Raw genomic sequence first — 23,256 nt, 5'->3', positions numbered from 1 at the left:
TATTATGTACCACCATCAAAAGTTTCATCTTTTTGTTTTCATCGATATTTTGTGTTCTCCATTACGCAGCACTCATGACCCAGTACATGACCCAACGCACACAAATGCAGCAGCTGAACTCTTCGCTGGAAGGACTTGAGACCAGTCTAGATGCCATCATGGCCAACCTGGAGGGTGCAGAGGGAGGCGATTTAAAGTGTAAAACGTAGAGAAAGAACTGGGGACTAGTCTATGTGCTATTTATAGTCCCCATAAAGTAGTAATATACAAAGCTTGAAACCTTATTTGAGAGCATTTTTTTTATGTCATGCCATTTTTACACGGTGCTGGTGATTGTAACGTTTGAAGTTTTTAATACAATATTTGATTTGATTTTTTTTAAATATGAACATTCCGAAATACTTTTCAAAGTTACTCAGACATTCATTGAAGTTTGGATTAGCAATTTTTTTTCTCAAATATTTCTTATACGATTGTTTAGAATTGTGGATGTTAATGTCATTTAGAAAAGAAAAGAAGTTGTGTTTTTGAATCTGTGTTAATACACAGAGTGATTGTTCATTTTGGCCGTCTGTGCTTATTGAGGTCTTCCTGTACAGAAATTAAAAAGTTGTGTAATTTTGACGCTCTTGCATTCCATATTATAGTAGCTACGTACCTATATTTAGCTTAACCATTTACTGAGTGTTGGCTTCAGAGAAATCATGTTGGATGTGTACCGGCTGTGTGTTGACTCTCACGCTTTTAAGCCGTGTAGCAGATTTTATATGCTGGATATGGTAACAAATTTGTGTCCTGGACCATAACACATCAACAAAACTGGGAACTGATCCCACCCCAATAAGAGATGTTAAATTTGCATCGGGGATAAAGAATATTAATTGTTTTTTTACCCATACACCAATGTGTGTTAGCACTGTATACTCAGTACTTTCCCGAGTCCTGTGAAAAAATATCACAGGCATGTTACTCGGGTGGGATTCGAACCCAAGACCCTTGCAATTCTAGAGCAGTGTCTTACCAACTAGACTACCGAGGTTGCCTGGTAGCTAGAGGCAGTTCGAATCCTATGCCAAAACATCAGTGTATGGGTAAAAACCAATTAATGATCCCACCCTCTTAGATTAGTGGAATAATCCAGTCTAGAGTATCAAGGATGTTAAGCTCACTGTGGGCTTTGCAACTGGGAAAAACAATGAAATACATTGAAGTTTGAAGCTTTGCATGTAATGGTGTGAATAATAGGAATAAACTATAAATAATAATAAACTTGCAGGATTGTATGTATTTAATCTCTTTTGTTGGCTCTGAAAGAGCCGGTTTGGTCTCAACATTTTGAGCAACTATTTGAAATGTTGAGGCGGAACTTGCGCTTTTCAAGCCAACACTCCCTCAAAAGATTGAATACATGACTGTACATGCAAGTTTACTAATATTTTTAGTTAGTGATATACTGATAATACCTAATGAGTGAACCATGTAGGAGATCACAGGAATCATGAAAGGGTTAAAATCATGAAATTTGTAATTCTTAAAAATTCTTATGTACTTAATATTTCTATGTAAAAATTCACATAAAAGCCAAGAGATAAGGAAGAGGAATGCAAAGTATGTTGGTGCATGTGCAGCTGAGCCTAGAATGATTATCAGCTGCTTTGCGTCAATATTAAATACTTGGTAGAGATAAATGGCCTTGGTGCCGAGTGCGTAAGGCACTCCAATCTTACCCATGTGAAAATTACGCCAATGCGGGTGGCCGATGTCGATAACATAGGGGATTTTGTCCCCCTGCATTTTGAAAAGGCGCTATATACGAAGAGTGGACATGCAAACAGTGTTATATCCCCTTCTCAGTCGGTAAGTAGGCATGGGTAGCGTCCACTAAGAGCCATGGCTGGTAGAGCAGAATGCACTTGCCCTTCCCAACTTGAAACCAAAGTGTCACGACCGGGATTCGATTCCACAATCTGCTACTGACAACACCAGAGCTTGGGTCCAGGAACTATACCATTATAGGGCCATGTGTGAGTAGAGCTGTGCACAGGTTTTGTCCTATTCCATATCCCTGGCTGTGCTTTGTTGTTATACATGGAACAATTTGGCTGGCTGGCTGGCTGCCAACGGTTTTAATCCGTGTGAAAGTGGGAACAATTACAATTCTCGAACCTCTCACTAAAACAGTTTCATTCTCTATTTTAATCAAACGGTCCTTTTTAACACATATGTTTTCCCGTGTTTTCTGACTTTTGAAACTGTTTGCTGTCTGTCATTATTATATTATTAAGTAATTTTTACACCATTTTAACATGAGGTTAGAAAATTATAATTTTTTTACCCATTTTCATAAGGACTCATCTATTGAGTTTTAATCGCAACTTGTCGCACCTCTCTCTATATACGGCTCTGGCCAGGACCGGCCAAACTTAGTTTTATTGTTTTTTAAATACTTAAGAGGCTGTACAAGTTTTTGATTTGTAATATATAGTATATATTTGCTGTGAAAAAGGGTATTTATAAGGTAATGCATGTATGTTTATTGTTTTGTGTTTGTATTTTTAGTGGCAACCTTAAAGTCTTTTTGCTGATTTCATTATCAGTCTTTTTTAACAAGTTGTTTTATTTGTTTAAAAAGAAATCCATGAAAAAAATCCGGCAGATCCGGATGACATTGATTGTACTTAACTTGATAGGGACCCACAGTCGCAAGCTTTTATTTACTACCCATCCAGGCCGAGTTTTATGGCTCTGCTTACCACCGAGTTCTGCACTTGAGATCACCATTTCTGCACTTGAGATCACCATTCTCAGCTTACTTAAATATTGATTTGCTAAGCAAAAAGAGAGTGTTGCACCAGTCGCAACAATGTCAACTTTTTTTAATGTTAGTAACCTGTTTTTGCTAAGCAAGATTTTCCTGTGCTTAGCAGGTTTTTGTGCTTACAGGCGTTATGAAATTGGGTCATGTTATAGTCAACACTCCATGTTGCTGTCTTGCATTTGAGTCTTAGTGTGTAATATTTTAACCTGGAATTCAGTACGTTTTGAATTAAATTTGAAATAAACAACAGCAAATCTGCTTACAACCTAAATTTATTGATTTGATATGGTGCTTTAGACTCCTTGCATTAGTCGCCACAGTCAAGGTTAAACTAACAAACGTGCACGAATGTACGCGATGCGCACAACTCACAGCCATAGATAGGTCTTCATTGACATCTGTGAGGGCTCTGTTTTGGTCGTTAGAGTAGAACCCACTGCCTTCCCAAGTTTTTATAAAGAAAGAAATTATGGTTAAGGGCCTTGCTCAACGACAATTGAACCCACACTCTTCTGCTGACACCAAAGCTCTGGTCCAATTAACTACACCACTCAGATACGAGTACCTCATTTAAAGGGATGCTGCAGTGAATTCAAATAAAACAGTTAATTTTGCTGTCATTTATTTCTGATATATGTATTGAACATCAATAAAATGTGTTTTGTTTATTCCCGACATATCTCACTTGCGTAATTAGCGAATAAGTCATGCCCCCCCCCTTTGAGGATTGTTACCGCCCCCCTACCGTCGACGTCACGTCGGGAATTCAAACATCGTCGGCAAAAAGAGTCTGGTTCCTAACTACACACGCCTAGGTACCAGGCCACACAGTGCACACGTCTCTATATGCACACAGCCAGGGGGGCCCGACGGCTCGGGTTACCGACATGACGTCACGTTTATGCAAATGAAGGCTCCCTTTTAGGGGCGGGGTGGGTTCCCCTAATCTCTTGAAAACCATTTTTAAGATACTTGCGCATTTAATAAATTTTTTTTTTTTTAAATTCAGGTTTAAAAAGTCATGTTTAATCGTTGAAATGAATTTAAAAAAAACACTGCCGCCACCCTTTAAGGGCCTTGCTCAATGACAAGGATTTGAACCCACACTCTGCTGCTGACAACACCAAAGCTCTGGTCCGATTAACTAGATCGCTCAGATACCTCATTCAACACCCTTGACATCGCCTTTTTGAATGCTAGTGCCCCAAAGCGACACACAACTCAAAGATTGAGAAAGGAAGTCTTAAGCATGTGCAACTTGAATGGTTATAGTTATCAATTCCACATCTACCGGTATTGACCCCTTGCCTGCGCGTCACACGCGGCGACTGATGCCACGCTCACCATGTTGGTGGGCAGTTAGGTTTACATGTATTAACGCCGCGTCGCCTAAAATGCGCACTTCACAGCATAACGCACAGCATACTCTATGCATAAAGTTATATATGAAAACGCAAAGTGAAATTGCCCACCAGTATGGCGCATTCAAGATTTTTCTGATGATGACGTCAGGTGAAATGGGTCAATAACCATATCCTTTTCAAAACCTCTTGCGCTTCATACAAAAAAAGCTTTCCAAATGGCTTGGGCTACAAATACAAATGAATAACTATGACCTTAAACTTTTTTTTTCCCATCTCCAATTTTGCTCAAGTTTTATTTATCAGATTACATGACTTGTCAATTATCTTATCTTAGTTTAATACAAAATTAAAACCCTGATTATTCAATGACGCAAACAAAAATATGCTTAATGCTTATAAAAACATACATTTTGCAATAAGGGGGCCAAAACTAAGAAGCCATTCAGAATTTAAACTTTAAAAACTTGTTTTTTTTATGTATGTATTTTTATAATTTTTTTATAATTTTTTATTTAAAACTGAAAATGATTTTCACTTATTTCTTTTGACCCATCTGCCTACAATTTTAAACAAAATAATATTTGGAACATTTATTATTCTGAATGGCCCCGACGAAACTGAACCTCCTAAGAATCTATAAATCCAACTGAAGTTTAAATTCAGTCCTTAAAAATAAAAATGTCTTTAAAAAACATCTGTACAAAAATGTACTTTATCCATAAAAAAAGCTTAGTATAATTTAGGTTTACCTTTTCTTTAACCTTTTAAAAACCATAGCATCATCAAATTTCAAAACACCGACAGCAGACATAAAAGGTCACGGCAGTTGTGAACTTTTTATAAAACAAAACAAAAAGCTGTATTCTAACAAAATTATCCTCACTTTGTTGTGGACATTTTTTCAGCAATTGGGCATCTTGGCATAAGATAACTTTGTCACTTTGTAAAACAAAAAAAAGTATGGTACAAACATGTTTTTTTAATCAGCCAGAATTTTGAATGTTTTTTAATAGACATACTTGTTTTTTTTTCAAGATTCAAATGTGTTCCCAAATATTTGGTATATCTATCAGAAGTCTTACTATTTTGGTGGGTTTTGTTTTGATGTAAATTAAAACTTTATTTTCAGATATATGACAAACACTTCTGCATACATTATGTACAGCTTTCAAAACATTAGTGGCAATAACTGTTTAAAAAATATCAACTGCTTGAGCTGAAAAGGCAGGGTATACTTTAGCTAATAATTGTCAAAGACCAGGGCCCAATTTCATGGCTCTGCTTACCGTAAGAAAAGAATCGGCGCTTACGTAAGCAGGGAATTTTGTGCTTACGGCAAGCCTATTTCACAGGTTAGCAGCGAATTTTGACTTCTGCGCGTGCGTACTCCACGTTACTAGGCATTCTACGCTTACAAGGCTAGCGCAAAAATTCGGCGCTTGCACGTAAGCGGGAAATCGTGTTCGTAAGCGCAGAATTCGGCGGTAAGCAGAGCCATGGAATTGGGCCCAGTATCCTCACTTTAGTGTATCCCAACTAAAGCCCGGTTCATACTTCCTGCGAATGCGATGCGAAATTGACGTGAATATGATGTCACAACTCTGTTTTCGCAGCGATATTCGCAAAAGAGTTGAGCACAACTCAACTACTGCGAATTATTTGTTGCGAATATGTGATGTCAACATTCGTATCGCCTTCGCATTCAAAGGAAGTATGAACCGGGCTATATGCACAAAGTAATCATAATATTTCATAAAATAACAAACCCATTAAAATTTATGCTCAATTGGTCATCGAAGTTGCAATCAAATAATGGAAGAAACAACACAATTGTAGCGTAGAATTGGGTGATTCCAGATGCCTTAGAAGAAAGGCTTCATGCCTAAAGCCTATATCAGTAACAAACTTGTTGGTTGTTGGCATAGAGCTATATATATTGACTAGAGCGCTAACTTGCTCTGCGTTTTGAAGCTACCCTGAGCATGTTTGATGTGTTGCGTGACTACGGAACGATTTTAATTTTAAGAGAACACACATTGCCGCGTTTTTTTTACATTCGGCATGTGTGCTTACGTACGCGACTGCCCATTCGACTGCGCTATACGAAAACTGAAGCTCGACTTGATTGACATACTAAAAAAAGTATACGCGCCTTTTAAACATGATGCACATGTCGCTCGCAGTTTGTACGCTCATCAGCAGATTGTACGTTCACATTTGCTGCATTTTTTGTTTCGATGACACAAAGAAATGAAGAAATGCACTATCATGCAAATAGCCGTACAATTGGCGTACAAAAATTCAAGCTTTTGTATTGGTTTGTACATAAACATGGATGCGCCCACACGGCTTCAGAACCTTAGTGTGTGTATAACGGGGTGTTAGCGCTCTAGTCAATATATTTAGCTCTATGGTTGATGGTGATAAATTACCTCTTTTCTCTAAAACTACATTACTAACAGTGTTTTATAAGATCAACAGCTCTCCTTGATCTGCCAGTGACCAAACAATGGCGGCTTGGCAAGCAACAGTACACACCAAGCAGCACTACACACCTAAAACTACTAGGGCCGTGTCCGAAACGGCGACTTCGGCTACAGCTACGGCTAGATCGCCCGCGTCTGCCTATTCTTCAACACTGGTAGACGCGCTGATCTAGACGTAGCTGTAGCCGAAGTCGTCGTTTCGGACACGGCCTAGTACTACACCTAATAATTTCAACAACTGTCCAGCATCATATAAAACATGAATAAAATTACTCATTATGATACAACGTTCTAATATTGCTATTATAAAAAGCGTAGTAAAAAAGATATATTTTACAATCTGAAATCTGAACAAGGAAATTAGTATTATTAATAATATTATCATGATAATATTTCTGGTAAAGAAACCAAGGATGCCTCATACATGTAAATGAAATAACCACTGTAGCTCACAAGCCTGAGGAAACCTGTCAAACAATGGTGCTTGCTACGTGAACCAGAAACACTGAGGTTTAACCTCTACTCGTTCACGATAAGTGAGTGTTCTGTGTTCTTTTACAAGCACTACCAATGCTAGTACATGGGATCTCTGGCTTGATGTCCCATCTGAAGGACAAAAAAATTATGTTAAAAAGTACCTTGTAAGACGCAAGTGCTACCACCGGGACTTGAACCCACACTCCGCTGATCAAAAAACATCAGAGCTTGAGTCCGGTTCTCATAATTTGCTCAGCAATGATCTTTTTTTATAATAATAACAAGTTGTAACTCTCCGGGTCCAATTTCATAAAACTGCTTTAGAACAAAAAGAAGCTAAGCACAAACAAAATGATGCTTACCAGAATAAGAGTACCAGCCAAAATACCATGTCATACGTACCATATGAGACTGGTATCTTGCTCAATTTGCTTAGCAAAAAAGCTATTTCAGCAATATGAAATTGGGACCAGCTAGCAATACATTGAGTTGGTTATACACACACTTTGTGTCTACACAACTTTCAACGTTATCTTGTGGGAAATATTTCAGCACTCATCAAAAAAACTGATGCCTTCTCTTCTATTTACAACTTAAGACGAGTGATCCAAAATGAACATGGTGACCAAAATAGTGGCTCTTGGATACGGCTATGGTTAACAAGTCACTGCATATGCTTCAACATTGCTGCAACAGCCATAAGACATAGCCCGAAATGCTCAATATGAACACTGTCTTTACTACATGTACTGTGTTTTACCCCCTCTATACAATAGACCAATCCATTAGTTAAGCTCCGCCCTCTTTAGTGCATCTAGAAGCCTAGTCAATCATCAGTACCTTGGTATTCAATACTCCATTGCCTTCCTCGTTTTCGCTATAGTGTCACTGGTTCCCCTCTGCGCTTTACACATGTTGGCATGGAACAGGCTATTGGGACCAGTGAAAAAAATCATGGTCATGAAGTTGGTTCCAAATGGTCAACCACAGCAGTCAACCAATGGTTGACCAGCCTGGGTTCGAGTCAAAATACTCAACCTTTAGTTAACCATGGTGCACACTCAAACTTGCTCTTAGTGAATTGATCTATTGTAATGACCTCTAACTGCCTATTCGGTTTTGGCATTCTTCCTTGCACTGAGGTAGCCGTCTGTCTCATGGGGAGCGAAGTATCCCATCGCTGCATTGATGACCCACACTACGCCCATGAGGTGACTCAGCATCACACCTCGGCCAATATTGGAGTGATCGAGGGATGAGAGAGCCATCACGACAATCAACAGCAGAGTCTGGAGATATACAACAAATCAACATACGTGCATATTTAACTTTTGGTTTTTACCCATACACCGATGTGTGTTAACACTGTATACTCATTACCTTCCCGAGTCCTGTGAAAAAATATCACAGGCATGTTACTCGGGTGGGATTCAAACCCACGACCCTTACTATTCTAGAGCAGTGTCTTACCAACTAGACTACCGAGGTTGCCCGGTAGCTAGAGGCAGTTTGAATCCTATGTTTTGGCAGTGGGTACCGCAACGATATAAAAGATTATATTCTATTATGTGCATCTTTAGAAATACATCAATGTTATACTTTCATAAGTTAGGAATATTTCCCTGTGATACCCTAATATAGTACAAGGGTATATCAAAGTGACACTTTAATATCTTAGGAATGTGTCAAATGGGCTACTTCGTTACCTCTAAATAATAATGATGTGATGTTTTAAAATATTTGAATATATTTCAGTATCTTTGGAAATATCTCAGTGAGATACTTCAATATCTCGTACACATTATGATACTATGATATCTTGAAAAAATCAGTGTAATATTTTAGGGTTATGATGTTTCAATATATGTAATATCTCAATGTTATCTTTTTCAGTATCTTGGGAAAATAAGCTAATTTGATACCTGAATACCTCTTGAATATCATAGTGATACTTCAGTATCTTAGGAATATATTGAACTGGTCTTTGCCTTTCACATAGATCAATACTGTTTTTGAAGCCATTAACTAAATGAAGCTCTCCACTCAATTTACTTCATATATACAGTGGATATTTTACAGAAAATAATAATAATAAATAATAAAAGTGATTTCTTATACAGCGCGCATATCCGTCACTCAGTGATGCTCAAGGCGCGCTTTAACATACAGTATTTTCCTGCAAGGTATGAGGGACTACGCTTGAATTATGAGACCTACATGTACTTCTTTAACATAGCACCATGTAACGGTATACAAGGTGCTGTGGTGCAATATGCTGCCAATCAAACCAGGTACACCGGGGCGAACCCCTTCTCTTTATGATAAGTGCACTGGGTTACTTTATGTGCGTTGCACAACACACAGGACCAACTGCTTTAGGTCCCACCCAAAGGACTTCATGTATACAGTGGATATTTTACGCCAGACACTAAGTCAACTTACCAGAATCTTGCAGAGTAGGACATTTCTCTTGTCTTCATGGAACATGAAGCCTGGAGCTACAGCGCTCAGAGAACCCCTTCTATTTTCGATAAGTGCACTGGGTTCGTTTACATGCAATACACACAGGACCAACTGCTTTACGTCCCACCTAAAGGACTTCATGTATACAGTGGATATTTTACGCCAGACTCTAAGTCAACTTACCAGAATCTTGCAGAGTAGGACATTTCTCTTGTCCTCATGGAACATGAAGCCCGGAGCTACAGCGCTCAGTATGGCTGAGCCAATCATCATCGCTCCTACAATCTGACCCATAAGGGTGTGCACTACCGCTGGCTTCACACCTGTTGACTAAAAGTGTAAACAACAACAAATAATTGTCATTATGTTGAGACCATCGACAGATTCAATCGAATAGGATTTGAAACTTTGCATGGTTGAAGTATAACTAAGAGAGGATTGGGGTAACACCATGTGAGTTTCTCTTTTTGAGTAGTATTGGTTCTCAAAAGGAACAGTTGTTAACGACTCATTAATCATCGTTTCTTTTCAGAACCAACACTACTAAAAAAGAGAAATTCACATGGTGTTACCGCAAACCACTCTGTTATATTCAATTCAATTCGCTAGCATAGTACAACATTTCTTGCTAGAGTTTTGAAATGAAGTGATCCAGTGTGGCAGTAGATTCTGTCCCCCCGGAAACTCTGTCCCCCCCCCCCCCCCACCCATATGGCGAACTGTGCACAAACTTCTTCTGATAGCGCCCTCTTTTGAGTAAACCTCCTTCAGCCCATGTTAATTTCCAATATGGGGGACAGAATCTCCGGGGAACTGGTCCAAACAAACAAACTTTAAAACAAATTAAACAAAACTTAAAACATATTCAAGCAAGGTTCAACAATTGTTTTGTTGTTTACTTACATGCATCTTCATGACAAATTCTGGGAAGGCAAACCAGACCAGCCCAAACATCAGCGTCAGGAGGAAATCCAACCTGAGATGGAGGTTGAGCCAGCTGTCCAGTTGGGAGTGGCCGCCGTAATTCTTGGCCGACATGAAGAAATAAGCACTGCCGAGCATCCACAAAATGCAGTCCAACATAGAAAGCCGGGCAAACTAAACAACAAAATAATCAGAAGAAGTAAGCATTGCCGAGCATCCATAAGATGTAGTCCAACATGGCAAGCCGGGCAAACTAAACAACAAAATAATAATAAGAAGTAAGCATTGCCGAGCATCCACAAGATGTAGTCCAACATGGCAAGCCGGGCAAACTAAACAACAAAATAATAATAAGAAGTAAGCATTGCCGAGCATCCAAAAGATGCAGTCCAACATAGAAAGCCGGGCAAACTAAACAACAAAATAATATGGAAAGGTTTGCACAGCAGTTGGTTGCCTCCAAGTTGCCTGTAAAAGTTGCCATGTGTGACCAGGGGTCGATTTCACAAAGAGTTAGGACTAGTCCTAACAGATATTAAAATCTTAAGCTTAGTCCTAAGTTAGGACGAGTAACTTGCCTAACTCGAGATAAGACTAGTCTGAACTCTTTGTGAAATCCACCAAGGCCCTTTAATTTAAGCTTTTTAGTTGACACAGGATCATAGCAAACAACCCACTAGGGTGCAAGGCACAAGGTTATCTGAAAATAAATCTTTTTATACCAGGAAATAAATGTACACTGCATGGCAGTAAGAGATAAGTTGCAGTTTCTCAGGAACACAGGAACAAACAGACGTGTCATGGCTGAGCGGTTAAGAGCACCGGATTCAAGCTCTGGTGTTTGATCAGCAGAGGGTGGGTTTGAATCCCGGTCGTGACACTTGCTACGTAAAATTGGGGAGGTAGTGCTTTCTGCTCTACTGGCCAGGCTTCGGACTGATGATACCCAAGCCTACATCCGTATGGACTGTAAAAAGGCTAACCCTGTTTCAGCCCTAGGATTAGGTGGCAATGGCCTCTGGAATAAAATAACTGTAGACCACACCTTGAAGTGGCCTTCCGGCCTTGTGTGTCTGGCGACTTGCTCAATTTTCTTTTTTTTTAATATAAAAATAAATAAAAAAACAGACAAAGAACTAGTTACCAAGTAAAGAGAAACTTAAAAACAGAGCTCTGTAGAAATGAAAGAATTATTCAAACTTACTTTGTCACTGAATAATTGCTCCTCACTCTGTAAAACATGCGTTGCGACTAGCATTGCACAGGTCCCCTGAAAACATACAGTTAGAAAAAAGAAAATATGAATAATAATAATCCAAAGAATAATTTGTGTTTTTATTAGTTTCCATAGTTTTCTTCACACCCTACTGTGTAATGTTTGCCTGTCAGGGCCCAAATAGTGCCTCTTTACTTTTAAAGCAGAAACCAACATTATGCTTAGCAAAATAAGGTTACCGGAAAAACTACCATGTCACGTGTACACTTTGTGACTGGTATCCTGCTCATTTCCGCTGAGCAAAAAGCTGTTAAGCATTATTTTCTGCCTAAAAGCAGCTCTATGAAATTAGGCCCAGGTGTTTTTGATTCTCATTTCTCATGACATTTATTTCACTACAAATTATAATCTTATCATGACCATCCGTCACCCAAAGCACACTAAATTTGTTTCCATCAAATAATTTCACAACAAACATCCAGAGAAAGCCGTAGAGAATGTTCCAGATTGCACAATAGAGTTTTTAAAACCAAGATAAAACACCAAATAGAAAACATTCGGAAGACCAGACCAGGGCCCAATTTCATAGAGCTGCTTAAGCACAAAATTTTGCTTAAGCAAAAAATTAATTGCTTAGTAAAATCAGATTACCGGCCAAGACTCCACTCAATTGTTATGCTAGGTAAACAACAGCTAAATACTAGTCATAAGCAATGTATATGGCATGACATTTTGGCCGGTAACATGTGAAAAATAAGCGAGCTATTTTCGTGCTTAAGCAAATTTTTTGTTTAAGCAGCTCTATGAAATTGGCCCCAGATTACCGGACAAGACTACACTCAATGGTTATGCTAAGTAAACAACAGCTAAATACCACTCACAAGCAATGTATATGGCATGAAATTTTTGCCAGTAACATGTGAAAAATAAGCGAGCTATTTTCGTGCTTAAGCAAATTTTTTGTTTAAGCAGCTCTATGAAATTGGCCCCAGACCTGGTTTCATTCAAGTCAACATGCTTCAGCCAAACATAATTTTGTTTTAGTCCAGCAGCCGATTTCACAAAACTTTACTCAACTGCGCAAGTTCACTTGCGCAACATTTATGGCGCAACTTGTGCCATAAACATCGCGCAAGTGGACTTACGCAGCTGCGTAAAGTTTTGTGCAATCGGCTGCAGAATGCCCACAGTTGTGGAAAAAACCTGCGGACAACACTGTCACCCTGCTAGTCTTGGTGCAAGCAGTTCTCGTTTCCTTTTCACGCACACAGCGGCCAATTCACCGACAGCGCGCGCACCGACTCACCTGACTTATAGTCCACTCACCGCCCCGGAGAAACAGCGCGGTGAGTGGACTAAGTCAGGTGAGTCGGTGCGGATTGAGTCGGTGCGGGCGCTGTTGGTGAATTGGCCGCGGTGTGCGTGAAAAGGAAACGAGAAACGTCTTGCACCAAGACTATCAACCTGCTAGTGATCTTTAGTAAATTTTTCTTGGAATTTAAGTCTTACTTACCACCACTCTGGTACCAAGTAGCATGTTCTGTGTGTAGTTGTCAGTTGATTTGCGCAGACAGATCCAGACTATACCTGATCCAAAGACAACCGCGGCAACTATCCGACAAAGGACCGTCAAGAAAAGATCCATCTTCACCGGATTAGTCAACTGAAATAAAAAATACATCATAAAAACAAAAATATTAAGTATTGTGTAATCCAAAAGCTACAATTTTGGAACACTAGGTGGTAGCAGACTTACCAGGTAAGTTTTCATTGTTTACATAGAACCTGGGAATGCGCACGTCACCAGAGAACAATGGCTTTACCTGGTACATAGTCTGCTGCCACCAAGCATCCCAATTTGTTTTTAAAGTTTTCGTATAAAAAGGGTCAGTTCATTCTTGTTTCTTATATAACACAAAAATAGGTTCCCTTTTTTAAACAAGATTACATATTTTATGAAAACATTCTCTTCTGCTTTTTCCCCCATTATTCAAATCCTATGTCTTTGATTATTGAAATTGGCAATAAATACATCAAAGGTAATACATAAAAAAGAAAAGAAAACATTTTTTTAGTATGAATTCTGTAAAATTCTGTAAAATAATTAGATTGCCTACTGTTAAAGGTCCCTATTAATTTTAATTACAAAATTTTGTAATTTACAAAGTCATTTTGTTGAGGCGTTTTTTCAACACAGTGCCTTAGTTTTCACCTGGTAAATTAATTCCATTTAAAACAAACATACAGTTAAGTGACAGTAAATAAAACAATTGATAATACGTTTCAATAAAGATTTATAGAAATAAATATTAATAATTAATCATTAATGATATAAACAAACATGCTTAATTATTTAAATTAAATAAAAAAGTAAACATAAAAACAAATAAAAATGGAAAGTCATGCAATGATGACATTTGTATGATTGTTCACGCCTCATGATATATTTTTACTACTGAGAAAGAAACTACAAACTTTTACTGACCATGAGACCAAATACTTTCTCCGGGACGAACAAAAGCGCCAGCCCACAGGCCACCATGGCCAGGGCGTCCACCAGCATCCAGGTCCGGCGGCTTTTCGTCCACACCAACCCAAGGAAAACAACAATCAGTAAAGCTGGCCACAAATACTCCAAGTTTGCTGGGTCCAGTAACTGGCTGAAGAAAGGAGACATGGAGCTCTCAGTCTGTGTACTTTGAGATTTGGGTCTTGCTTTTTCCGCCATTGTTGTTCTTTCTTCTTTCGGTGACCTAAGTTCGCTTGAAAGAAAAGGTTTTGTTGACAACAAATATTGTGCACTTTATTTGCAGAGTGTAGCAGACGGCGAGAGATATGCACAGTACACACAGTAGCTATCTGGCTGCTGAGCAGACGCTATTTGCGCGTGGGGTGAAAGGTCAACTAACTACGGGAGGCAAACGAGGCAAATACGAGGCAAATACAAAACAAAAACAAGGTGCATATTAAACTTGGGCGAAAGAGGGCGCTCTGTCGTCTGAATTACTCGTGCAACGCAACCTGTTTTCTGCCAAAGTGAGTTGGGTTGTCTGAATACTGGCCAACAAATTTCGCCTTTATAACAATTTTGTCCATTTTCTTGTCAACTGCATGCTGTTTATTGTCCCTGAGTTTGTGTTTGTGTATTCTGTATTTGTACATATTTTAAATTTTTAAGATAGTTTTTAGTAGAGGAAGTTTTAACAAAATTACAAAGTCGTCTGTTTTGGTTTGTTGGTTGTTGTTGTGGAATTGGATGAGTGGAATGATTTTTGGTAGAAAGGACACAACTTGGTGGTCGGTGAGAAGCACTGCTGCAGCTGTTGATAGTGGGAAAAGTTTCCATATGGCGCCACCACTTTTTCATTCGATATATTATAAACAATATAGTATATAATCTACCTGAAGCTGAAGGATTCAGCTGGCCACACAAGTGCCAAGTGGGGCTATTTATAATATAGTATTAAAGGAACACGTTGCCTTGGATCAGTCGAGTTGGTCTTTGAAAAGCGTTGTAACCGTTTTTTTTATAAAATGCATATGGGTAGAAAGATGCTGTAAAAGTACAATACAATGATCCACACAAACATGCCTCGAAATTGCGTGGTTTCCCTTTTACCTCGTCGACTAACACGTCGGCCATTTATGGGGGTCAAAATTTTGACTCCCATAAATGGCCGACCGTGTTAGTTCGCACAGTAGAAGGAAAACCACGCAATTTCGAGGCAAACCTGTGTGTATCATTGTATTCTACTTTTAAAACATCTTTCCAACCATATGCATTATATACAAAACGGTTACAAACGCTTTTGTTTTGACCAACTCGTCCGATCCAAGGCAACGTGTTCCTTTAAACGTCGATCATCAATGATCGCTTTTTGTAAAATGAGTGATAAAGTGGTGGTGCCATATACGCAAAGTTATCTGTTTTGGTTTTCATATGCCTGACGGTCAGGAGGATGAAGACCTTTCAAATTTAATCTGAAAAAAAGATTCATGCTTAAATCGTTTCTGCCGGTTGGTTTCCATTTCTGGATGCTTCACAGTCAGCCATGCTGTTGGTACCCTCTGTCACCTCACTATTAAAATGTGAATGAATTCAACATTCTTGTCCATTACACACTACAGGTTTTTTTATCAGTAAGTGAATGTGACACATATTATAATTATACAGACACTGTTTTCAGCTGAAACTTTAGATGCAATAATCTTAAAGGAACACGTTGCCTTGGATCGGTCGAGTTGGTCTTTTAAAAGCGTTTGTAACCGTTTTTTATAAAATGCATATGGGTAGAAAGATGTTGTAAAAGTAGAATACAATGATCCACACAAACATGCCTCGAAATTGCGTGGTTTTCCTTTCACCTTGTCGACTAACACGTCGGCCATTTATGGGGGTCAAAATTTTGACCCCCATAAATGGCCGACCATGTTAGTTCGCACAGTAGAAGGAAAACCACGCAATTTCGAGGCAAACTTGTGTGGATCATTGTATTCTACTTTTAAAACATCTTTCCAACCATATGCATTTTATAAAAAACGGTTACAAACGCTTTTGTTTTGACCTACTCGTCCGATCCAAGGCAACGTGTTCCTTTAACACTCCATCCTCTGCAACCATCAGGAGAATGAAGGGTTGATTATCGCGGAGACTTCCACATGTGACTTTCACTGCATCTCTTTATAATTTTGCCTATTGACCCAATTCACCTAACGTCATCATCACAATAATCTTTGATGCCCCATTTTGGTGGTAAATGTCAACGTGTGTGATTCAGAGAAGTGTGCATTGTCGGCGACATGGCGTTTACACGTAAACCTAATGACCACCAACATGGTGAGCATGGCATCAGTCGCCGCGTGTGACGCGCAAGGGGTCATAGACAAAACCATTCTAGTATAACCTTACCTTTTAGCCAAGGTTGGACTCCTCTGTTGCATACACTGTCATGTAGTCCAGGGTAGCATGTAAAGGTTCCCTTCCATTTATTTTATGTTTTTGCTTGGTAGAGGAATCCAAAATCTTTTTTACATACATTTGGCTCATGTTCGGAATTCTAAGACTGCTGAGTTCAGAATTCTTATTGTTTAAATAAAGTCAAAATTAAAGTCTCTGAATGTCTGACCTGAGACATTGTGAGACCTCTGGTCTGTTCATTGGGCTTGTCCAGTAGGGAATACCACAGTTTAAAGTTTGTTTACTTTGTTTTGTTTACTTAGTGTTGTTATTTAATTTCCCATTTTAATTTATAACAGTTTTTATAACTGCTTGTACTTTTTTTATCCTTTCAGATCTCTTGAACTCTTGCTTTCTAGAAGCGACCCACCATGGGTGACATCAAGACATTCCTCTACAGTTTCTGTGGTAAAAAGAAAGTGACACCAAACTATGAGATCAAAAACTCTGGCCCAAAACATCGACAGCGGTTTCTGTGTGAAGTACGTAACTTAAATATCTGGGACTGGGTTGAAAGGGGTGCCTGTGAGGGCAGAGATGGATCTTGAGATTGATTTTTAAGTGCATTTGTTGCACAGGCTGTATACTCCACAGGGAGCAGAGATTGTTTAAGGATAAAATCGCCTAGTGACCAGGGGTAATAATGTTGGAAGCGCTCTAAGACGTCCTTCGGGTGTGTAAAGTGGTTATAAGAACCGATTATTGTTTAAAATGTGTTATAGTGAAAAATTTCTTAAATTATAAAACACAGCTTAATAGCAGTTTATATTGCATAGTTGTTTGCTTTGAAGGTACGAGTTCCGTCGTAGGGCTAGATAGCTCAGAATTTAGAGATTGCAGGTTTAAATCCCACTCTTGTCAATTTTGTATCCAAAACATCTCCCCTGTGGTTCAAAACACAGCTTGAGTTTATATTGCATAATTGTTTGCTTTGAAGGTACGAGTTCCGTCGTAGGGCTAGATAGCTCAGAATTTAGAGATTGCAGGTTTAAATCCCACTCTTGTCAATTTTGTATCCAAAACATCTCCCCTGTGGTTCAAAACACAGCTTGAGTTTATATTGCATAATTGTTTGCTTTGAAGGTACGAGTTCCGTCGTAGGGCTAGATAGCTCAGAGTTCAGAGGCAGGTTCAAATCCCACTCTTGTCAATTTTGTATCCAAAATTTACTCATTCAGTTTCCCTTATGGTTCAAAACACAGCTTGAGTTAATATTGTTTGCTTTGAAGGTAAGAGATCCAACATTGGGCTAGATAGCTCGGAGTTCAGAGGTCGCAGGTTCGAATCCCACTCTTGTAAATGTTTATCCAAAATTTACCATCAGTTTCCCCCGTGGTTCAAAAACACAGCTTGAGTTAATATCGCTTAATTGTTTGCTTTGAAGGTAAGAGTGCCAACCTACAACTATGTCGGTGTTGGGAACTCCACTGGGAAGAAGGAAGCCCAGTCCAATGCAGCCAGAGACTTCTTGATGTATCTGGTGAGAGTAGGAGAAGTCAGAGAAATTGACGTGCCGTCCCTATCTCAGGTAAGTCTTTAAACCGATATCCACATTGTGGCGTGTCGTGGCTGAGTGTTCTAGGTCATCGGTCCCAAGCTCTGGAGAGCGTTTTGGCGACCCCAACCAAAGCCCAACCGAGTCACCAAGTCAGTTACCGTTTGGTCTGAACAGCATCAACACCGCGCCTCAACCAAACACGCGCAACAAAACGCACTCCTTGTGTTGCCAGGAGTGTGGGTTTGGTTTCTGTTCATGGCATTTGTGCCCTTGAGCAAGGCTCAGAACCCATAACACATTCTAGCAGTCAGGGCCGAGCAGTCTAGGTCATCGGACCCAAGCTCTGATAGTGTCGTGTGATCAGCTGTGGGCTTGATTCCTGGTCATGATACTTACAAGTGCCCTTGAGCAAGGCTCAAAATCCATTACACACTGTGGCGGTCCTGGCAAAGCAATCTAGTTAATCGGATCAAGCTGTGGTGTTTTCAGCAGCAGATTTGGGGTTTGATTCCTGGTCATGGCACTTACAAGTGCCCTTTGAGCAAGGCACTTAACCATATCTGCTTCGTAAAAAGTTGGGAAGGTTGTGCATTCTGCTCTACCAGCCAGGCTCCTAGTGGACGATACCCATGCCTACATCTTTACGGACTATGAAGGGGATAACTCTGTTTCTGCCCCTGGAGTAGATGGCATCATGCCCCTCGAGACAGTTGATTTGGGATTATAGCCCATATCAGTCAAGTGTAGCCCTCACCTTGAAGTGGCCATCCGTGGCCTTGTGAAGTTTGGTGATATCTCATTTTGAATGCCCAATAAAAAAAAGAAACCAGTTTTCTCGCCTACATGTGAAACATTCTCATGAATTTTTGAAATGTTTCCTCCAGTCCAAACCACCGGAAGACTATGGAGATGGAAAGGGTCCTGCTGACTTACCGTCAAGTGTGGCTCAAGCACCTCATCTTGCCATTGGAGTTGGAATGGCACCCCCACAAGGTAACTAATCTTATTTTAAGTATTGTTTGAAGCTTTGCATGGTGTGGAAGATAAGTAGAAACTATAAATAAATGGTAAACTTGCGGGTTCAACCATGTGTAAATCTCTTAGGGTGAGTGTTGGTTCTGAAAAGAACCGGTTGGGTCTCGATGTTTCGAACAGTATACTCTGCTCGTTTCTCCTGAAGACGAGCAGAGTATACTGTTCGAAACGTCAAGACCCAACCGGCTCTATTCAGAGCCAACACTTTGATTTTGAGACCTCATATTAAGAATTTGAGGTCTCAAAATCAAGCATCTGAAAGCACACAACTTCATGTGACAGGGGTGTTTTTTCTTTCATTATTATCTTGCAACTTCGACGCAACTTCTCATATGTTGAGATACACCAAGTAAAAAGACTGGTCTTTGACAATTACCAATAGTGTCCACTGTCTTTTAACATTTACATGTGTCCTTATCGTTTGTAAACAGGTGAAGGAGGTAGTGATTCTGGGTTTGGACAGCAACAATTTGAAGGAGGTGGTGGGATGCCTTCATATCAACGCAACTTCTTCGATACCAGAGGAGAAAAGAGAAAACTTGAAGAGGTTCGTTGAAATGCAATCTTTAGTTTGCTTGTACAGTACCAGCAAGGCTCGCCATTAACACCTAGCCCAGCCTAGTATATTTTCCAGTACAAATTGTTGTGGGCTAGTGTACAAATAACTAATAGTTATGAGTTACATTGGTCAGAATATCTTCATGAGTTGAAAGTGGGAATGTTCCATCTTTGAACAAATGAAAACAGGCCTGACCAGAATGTCTAAAAATAGCAAGCATTCTTACAAAATGCAGACCTGGAATTTAATTTTAAAATTTGTTTTATTTTTTAATAGGGAAGTGGCGCAATAAGCAAGGAAAGCTACTCCACCCTGACAAATTGAGAAATTAAACATTGAAATTAAAACATATGTTTCCTAACATATCCAATACTTTGAGATACATGTAGTTGTTCTTTCCATTCATACGTTTTGCCCTTTCTGTCTGCCATAGTTGAGAGCGTGGATCTGAACGCAGGTACCCATGATAACTGGACTCTGTCCAAGCTTAGACTCCCCTCTCAATTTGTTCGTCAATTTGATAAAATCAAACATGGTTAGACTCTGAGTTTCTATCTAATACCGTTAAACCTTGAGATAGTTGTCCTTTCCACTCATACGTTTTGCCCTTTCCGTCCTCCATAGTCTGAGAGTGTGGATCTAAACGCTGGTATCCATGGTAACTGGACTCTGTCCAATTCAAAGTCTCGCCTTCACCAATATCTTCAAGTCAACCGTCTGCCGGCTGACTATAAGTATTCATCGGTCGGACAGGATCATAACAGGTAACCTTGGCCCTGGTACTTGGCTTTGCTCATTGTTAGCTTGGGTGTGTGTAAACTTCATATTAAAGGCACTGGACACCTGATCCCCACTCCTTTTAGTTATATGGAAAGGCCCAGTTTAGGATATCAATGAATATGACTCCCCCCCCATGTAATAGCACTTTAAAAAAATGGCTTAAAGACACTGGACACTTTTGGTAATTGTCAAAGACCAGTCTTCTCACCTTATGTATCTCAATATATGCATAAAATAACAAGCCTGTGAAAATGTAAACTCAATTGGTCGTTGAAGTTGCGAGACAATAAAAGCAAAAAAACACCCTTGTTGCACACGTTGTGTGCTTTCAGATGCCTTGAATTCGAGACCTCAGCTGAGGTCTCAAATTCAATTGAAATATTTTAGTGAGAAGTTACTTCTCAAAAACTACACTACTTGAGAGGGAGCCGTTTCTCACAATGGTTACTACTACCAACAGCTCTCCATTGCTTGTTACCAAGTAAGTTTTTATGCAAAAAATTATTTTGAGTAATTGCCAATAGTGTCCAGTGCCTTTAATCATTAATAAGCATTCCTCTCTTACACAGCGAGCCCAAGCCTTTTGTGCTTATAATAACAAAAATAATTTATTCTTACCAGTAAGCTGGTGCCACGGTAACAGTAGGACTCAGAGGCTCAATTTCCAAAGCCAAGGTCTGATTTTCGAAAGCCAATCAAATGTGGTTAGCTCAGAAAAAATCTTGCTTAGCAGAAAAAGCTTACCATACAAATTGCAATGTCATTTACTTTGATATGACTGGTGTCCTGTAATTAATTCGCTTAGTAGTATTTTCTGCTTACAGCTTTATGAAATAGGACCCATCAAGGCAATTGTAGACAAAAGGGGTGACCCATATCCTCTGCCTGATTGTTGGATTTATACGGGGCACATTGTCATGGCTCTGCTTAGGGTGAAATTGTGTGCTTACTGAGAACCACTCTCCGCTGTTAGGGTGTTTGAACAATTTCTACACCAGCTGAGTCAGCAAAGAATACTTAGTTAGGTACCCTGCTAACGAGAACTACAGGGTGCTTTTAACTAGCTTCCCTGGGTCAACCCGGATCTGCCCCCCTGGTTCGTTCGAATAGCTTGGACGTCATTCCAGGGGCTCACCTGGGTCAGCCCCCAGTGCCTGCTTGTAGAATGGGTCACTTGGGGCTGGCCCGAGGTGCATGACGTCACCACGAGAGGGTGAGTGATCATTTGATTGGCTCGTGTCAGGGGCTCACCTGAATGAGCACAGTGGGGTCGCCCTAGGGAAGCTAATCGAACTCACCCACAGATATGCTAAGGTAAAATTTTCTGCTTAAGTAAGCGCCAGCTTTTTGCTTATAGTTACTAAGCAGAGCCATGAGATTGGGCCCGAATCTGGATGTATTTTTCTGTTTATGTAAGTATTTTTTGTGAAAGCTGTGGTAAATTAATTACCCTTTGAACAGTCAGCTACAAAGACGTTCAGCAAAACATGACATCACGAATCTTGCCGGAATCGATTCGCTCAAGTTGAAAATACGTTCAACTTTTGCGAATCTCCATCCTTTGACGTCATGATTTGTTGTTTGTGCTTGTGCTGTTCACAGAAAGAATAAACCCAGCTTTTTATAGTCGTTGGTTTTTCAGTTCACCAGATCTGGGCTAGAGTTATGCTATGCAAGGCAGCCATCTTGATTTAAAAATTGTTTTGACTTGCCAACAATTTTCCCATGTTTTTGTTGAAAAAAATATGAAAAGGAAAACAAAAATTCACAAAGTTATAGAGAGTACAACCTTGCCAATTAAAATAGTCTGGAGGTATTTTAATAAATTATAATCAATTTGTTATTATATCTCCAACTTCAAATGAAAGAAATACCCAAGTGTATTTCATTTGTGCAAGTAAAATCAAAATTAATTACTTTTGTAGATTATTAAAATCATGGAAACCAGTTTCCCAAACCTGCTTTTTCATATAAAAAGAACAAACCTACATTTGTAAAAATACAGCAAAATGATTTACATTTTTGGCTGTTGATTTGAAGAAAAATTGAAAGCAAAAAACCTGACTTGTGTCACCTTAAAGAAATGGTTGCCTCTGCTCTAAAGGTCATGTACATGTGCATTACCCTAAAATAAAATCTCTGAAGAGATGTTTCAGATAGTCACTTTAAATAATGTTCATCTCGTAATCTGAATGACAAAGGACAATGTTAGTGACTGTCTGTAATACTTCTTCATTGAAAGGGTCACATGTCACATGACCTTTGCTCTTTGACCTGAGGGTGGCTGTGGAGGGTCCCAAGCCCCTCTTGGGATCAAAAATCATCAGCCCAGATCTGGTGCCCTGACTGCTGACGAGAGATGGAAGGCACTTTGCTGCGCTTAAGTGATCAAAAGGTTGGTGGTATTGAGAATGAGTGTGTCTGTTTGTAAATTTAGTTTTCCAAAGTTTTTTTCATCAAATTTTTAATTTCAAAATAACATCAATCTGGTAAAATGTGAATTTATTTAACAGTCATGTTTAAGTGAAAGAAATTTTGTTGTTGGAAATTCTGTATGACTTCATCAACATCCTTATAAATCTGGATTACGACAATCAAAATAATAAATGGTTATTGTGGGGGAGGGGGGAGTCTTCAAATGCAATTTTCTAAATGTACAAGAGGTTAATGTTTTTCACA

General features: G+C 39.3%; 3 protein-coding genes across 6 annotated transcripts in view; 2 read left to right on the top strand and 1 right to left on the bottom strand.

Moving 5' to 3' along the window:
• The window catches only part of LOC139947838 (laminin subunit alpha-1-like), a 54,177-nt gene extending 50,795 nt beyond the window's left edge, over nucleotides 1–3,382 (top strand). For 3 of the 4 annotated variants that reach the window (XM_071945636.1, XM_071945635.1, XM_071945637.1), the window contains one exon: nucleotides 70–3,382. In XM_071945636.1, the coding sequence (XP_071801737.1) occupies nucleotides 70–209 (140 nt within the window). In that variant the 3' untranslated portion in view covers nucleotides 210–3,382. The remainder of the gene's footprint in view (nucleotides 1–69) is intronic. The other variant, XM_071945638.1, reaches the window with a different exon arrangement.
• Nucleotides 3,383–6,836: 3,454 nt separating this feature from the next.
• On the bottom strand, nucleotides 6,837–14,595 carry LOC139948262 (uncharacterized). Its single transcript, XM_071946359.1, has 6 exons — nucleotides 14,234–14,595; nucleotides 13,262–13,411; nucleotides 11,737–11,802; nucleotides 10,512–10,706; nucleotides 9,792–9,938; nucleotides 6,837–8,434 (listed from the first exon to the last, which is right to left on the bottom strand). Exons 1-6 carry the CDS (start codon nucleotides 14,474–14,476, stop codon nucleotides 8,255–8,257), a joined length of 981 nt encoding a protein of 326 aa, XP_071802460.1. The 5' UTR covers nucleotides 14,477–14,595; the 3' UTR covers nucleotides 6,837–8,254.
• A 142-nt stretch (nucleotides 14,596–14,737) lies between these two features.
• The window catches only part of LOC139948408 (ATP-dependent RNA helicase A protein-like), a 35,492-nt gene continuing 26,973 nt past the window's right edge, over nucleotides 14,738–23,256 (top strand). Inside the window, exons 1-6 of the mRNA XM_071946553.1 lie at nucleotides 14,738–14,784; nucleotides 17,041–17,187; nucleotides 18,090–18,233; nucleotides 19,088–19,196; nucleotides 19,670–19,785; nucleotides 20,422–20,561. Coding sequence (XP_071802654.1) covers nucleotides 17,077–17,187; nucleotides 18,090–18,233; nucleotides 19,088–19,196; nucleotides 19,670–19,785; nucleotides 20,422–20,561 — 620 coding nt within the window. The 5' untranslated portion in view covers nucleotides 14,738–14,784; nucleotides 17,041–17,076. The remainder of the gene's footprint in view (nucleotides 14,785–17,040; nucleotides 17,188–18,089; nucleotides 18,234–19,087; nucleotides 19,197–19,669; nucleotides 19,786–20,421; nucleotides 20,562–23,256) is intronic.

The sequence above is a fragment of the Asterias amurensis genome, chromosome 15 (assembly GCF_032118995.1).
Source record: "Asterias amurensis chromosome 15, ASM3211899v1".
Classification (NCBI taxonomy): domain Eukaryota; kingdom Metazoa; phylum Echinodermata; class Asteroidea; order Forcipulatida; family Asteriidae; genus Asterias; species Asterias amurensis.
Note: the sequence above shows the minus strand (reverse complement) of the source record. Positions and strands in the feature narration are given on the sequence as shown.

What these genes read in the sequence shown, in the direction of transcription:
- LOC139948262 (XM_071946359.1), bottom strand. Translation starts at nt 14,476, where the DNA reads ATGGCGGAAAAAGCAAGACCCAAATCTCAAAGTACACAGACTGAGAGC. An exon ending in TACTTGGTACCAGAGTGGTG is followed by an intron (nt 11,803 to 13,261) that starts GTAAGTAAGACT and finishes GTATGTTTTCAG; the next exon opens with GGGACCTGTGCAATGCTAGT. An exon ending in AGCAATTATTCAGTGACAAA is followed by an intron (nt 10,707 to 11,736) that starts GTAAGTTTGAAT and finishes TTTGTTGTTTAG; the next exon opens with TTTGCCCGGCTTTCTATGTT.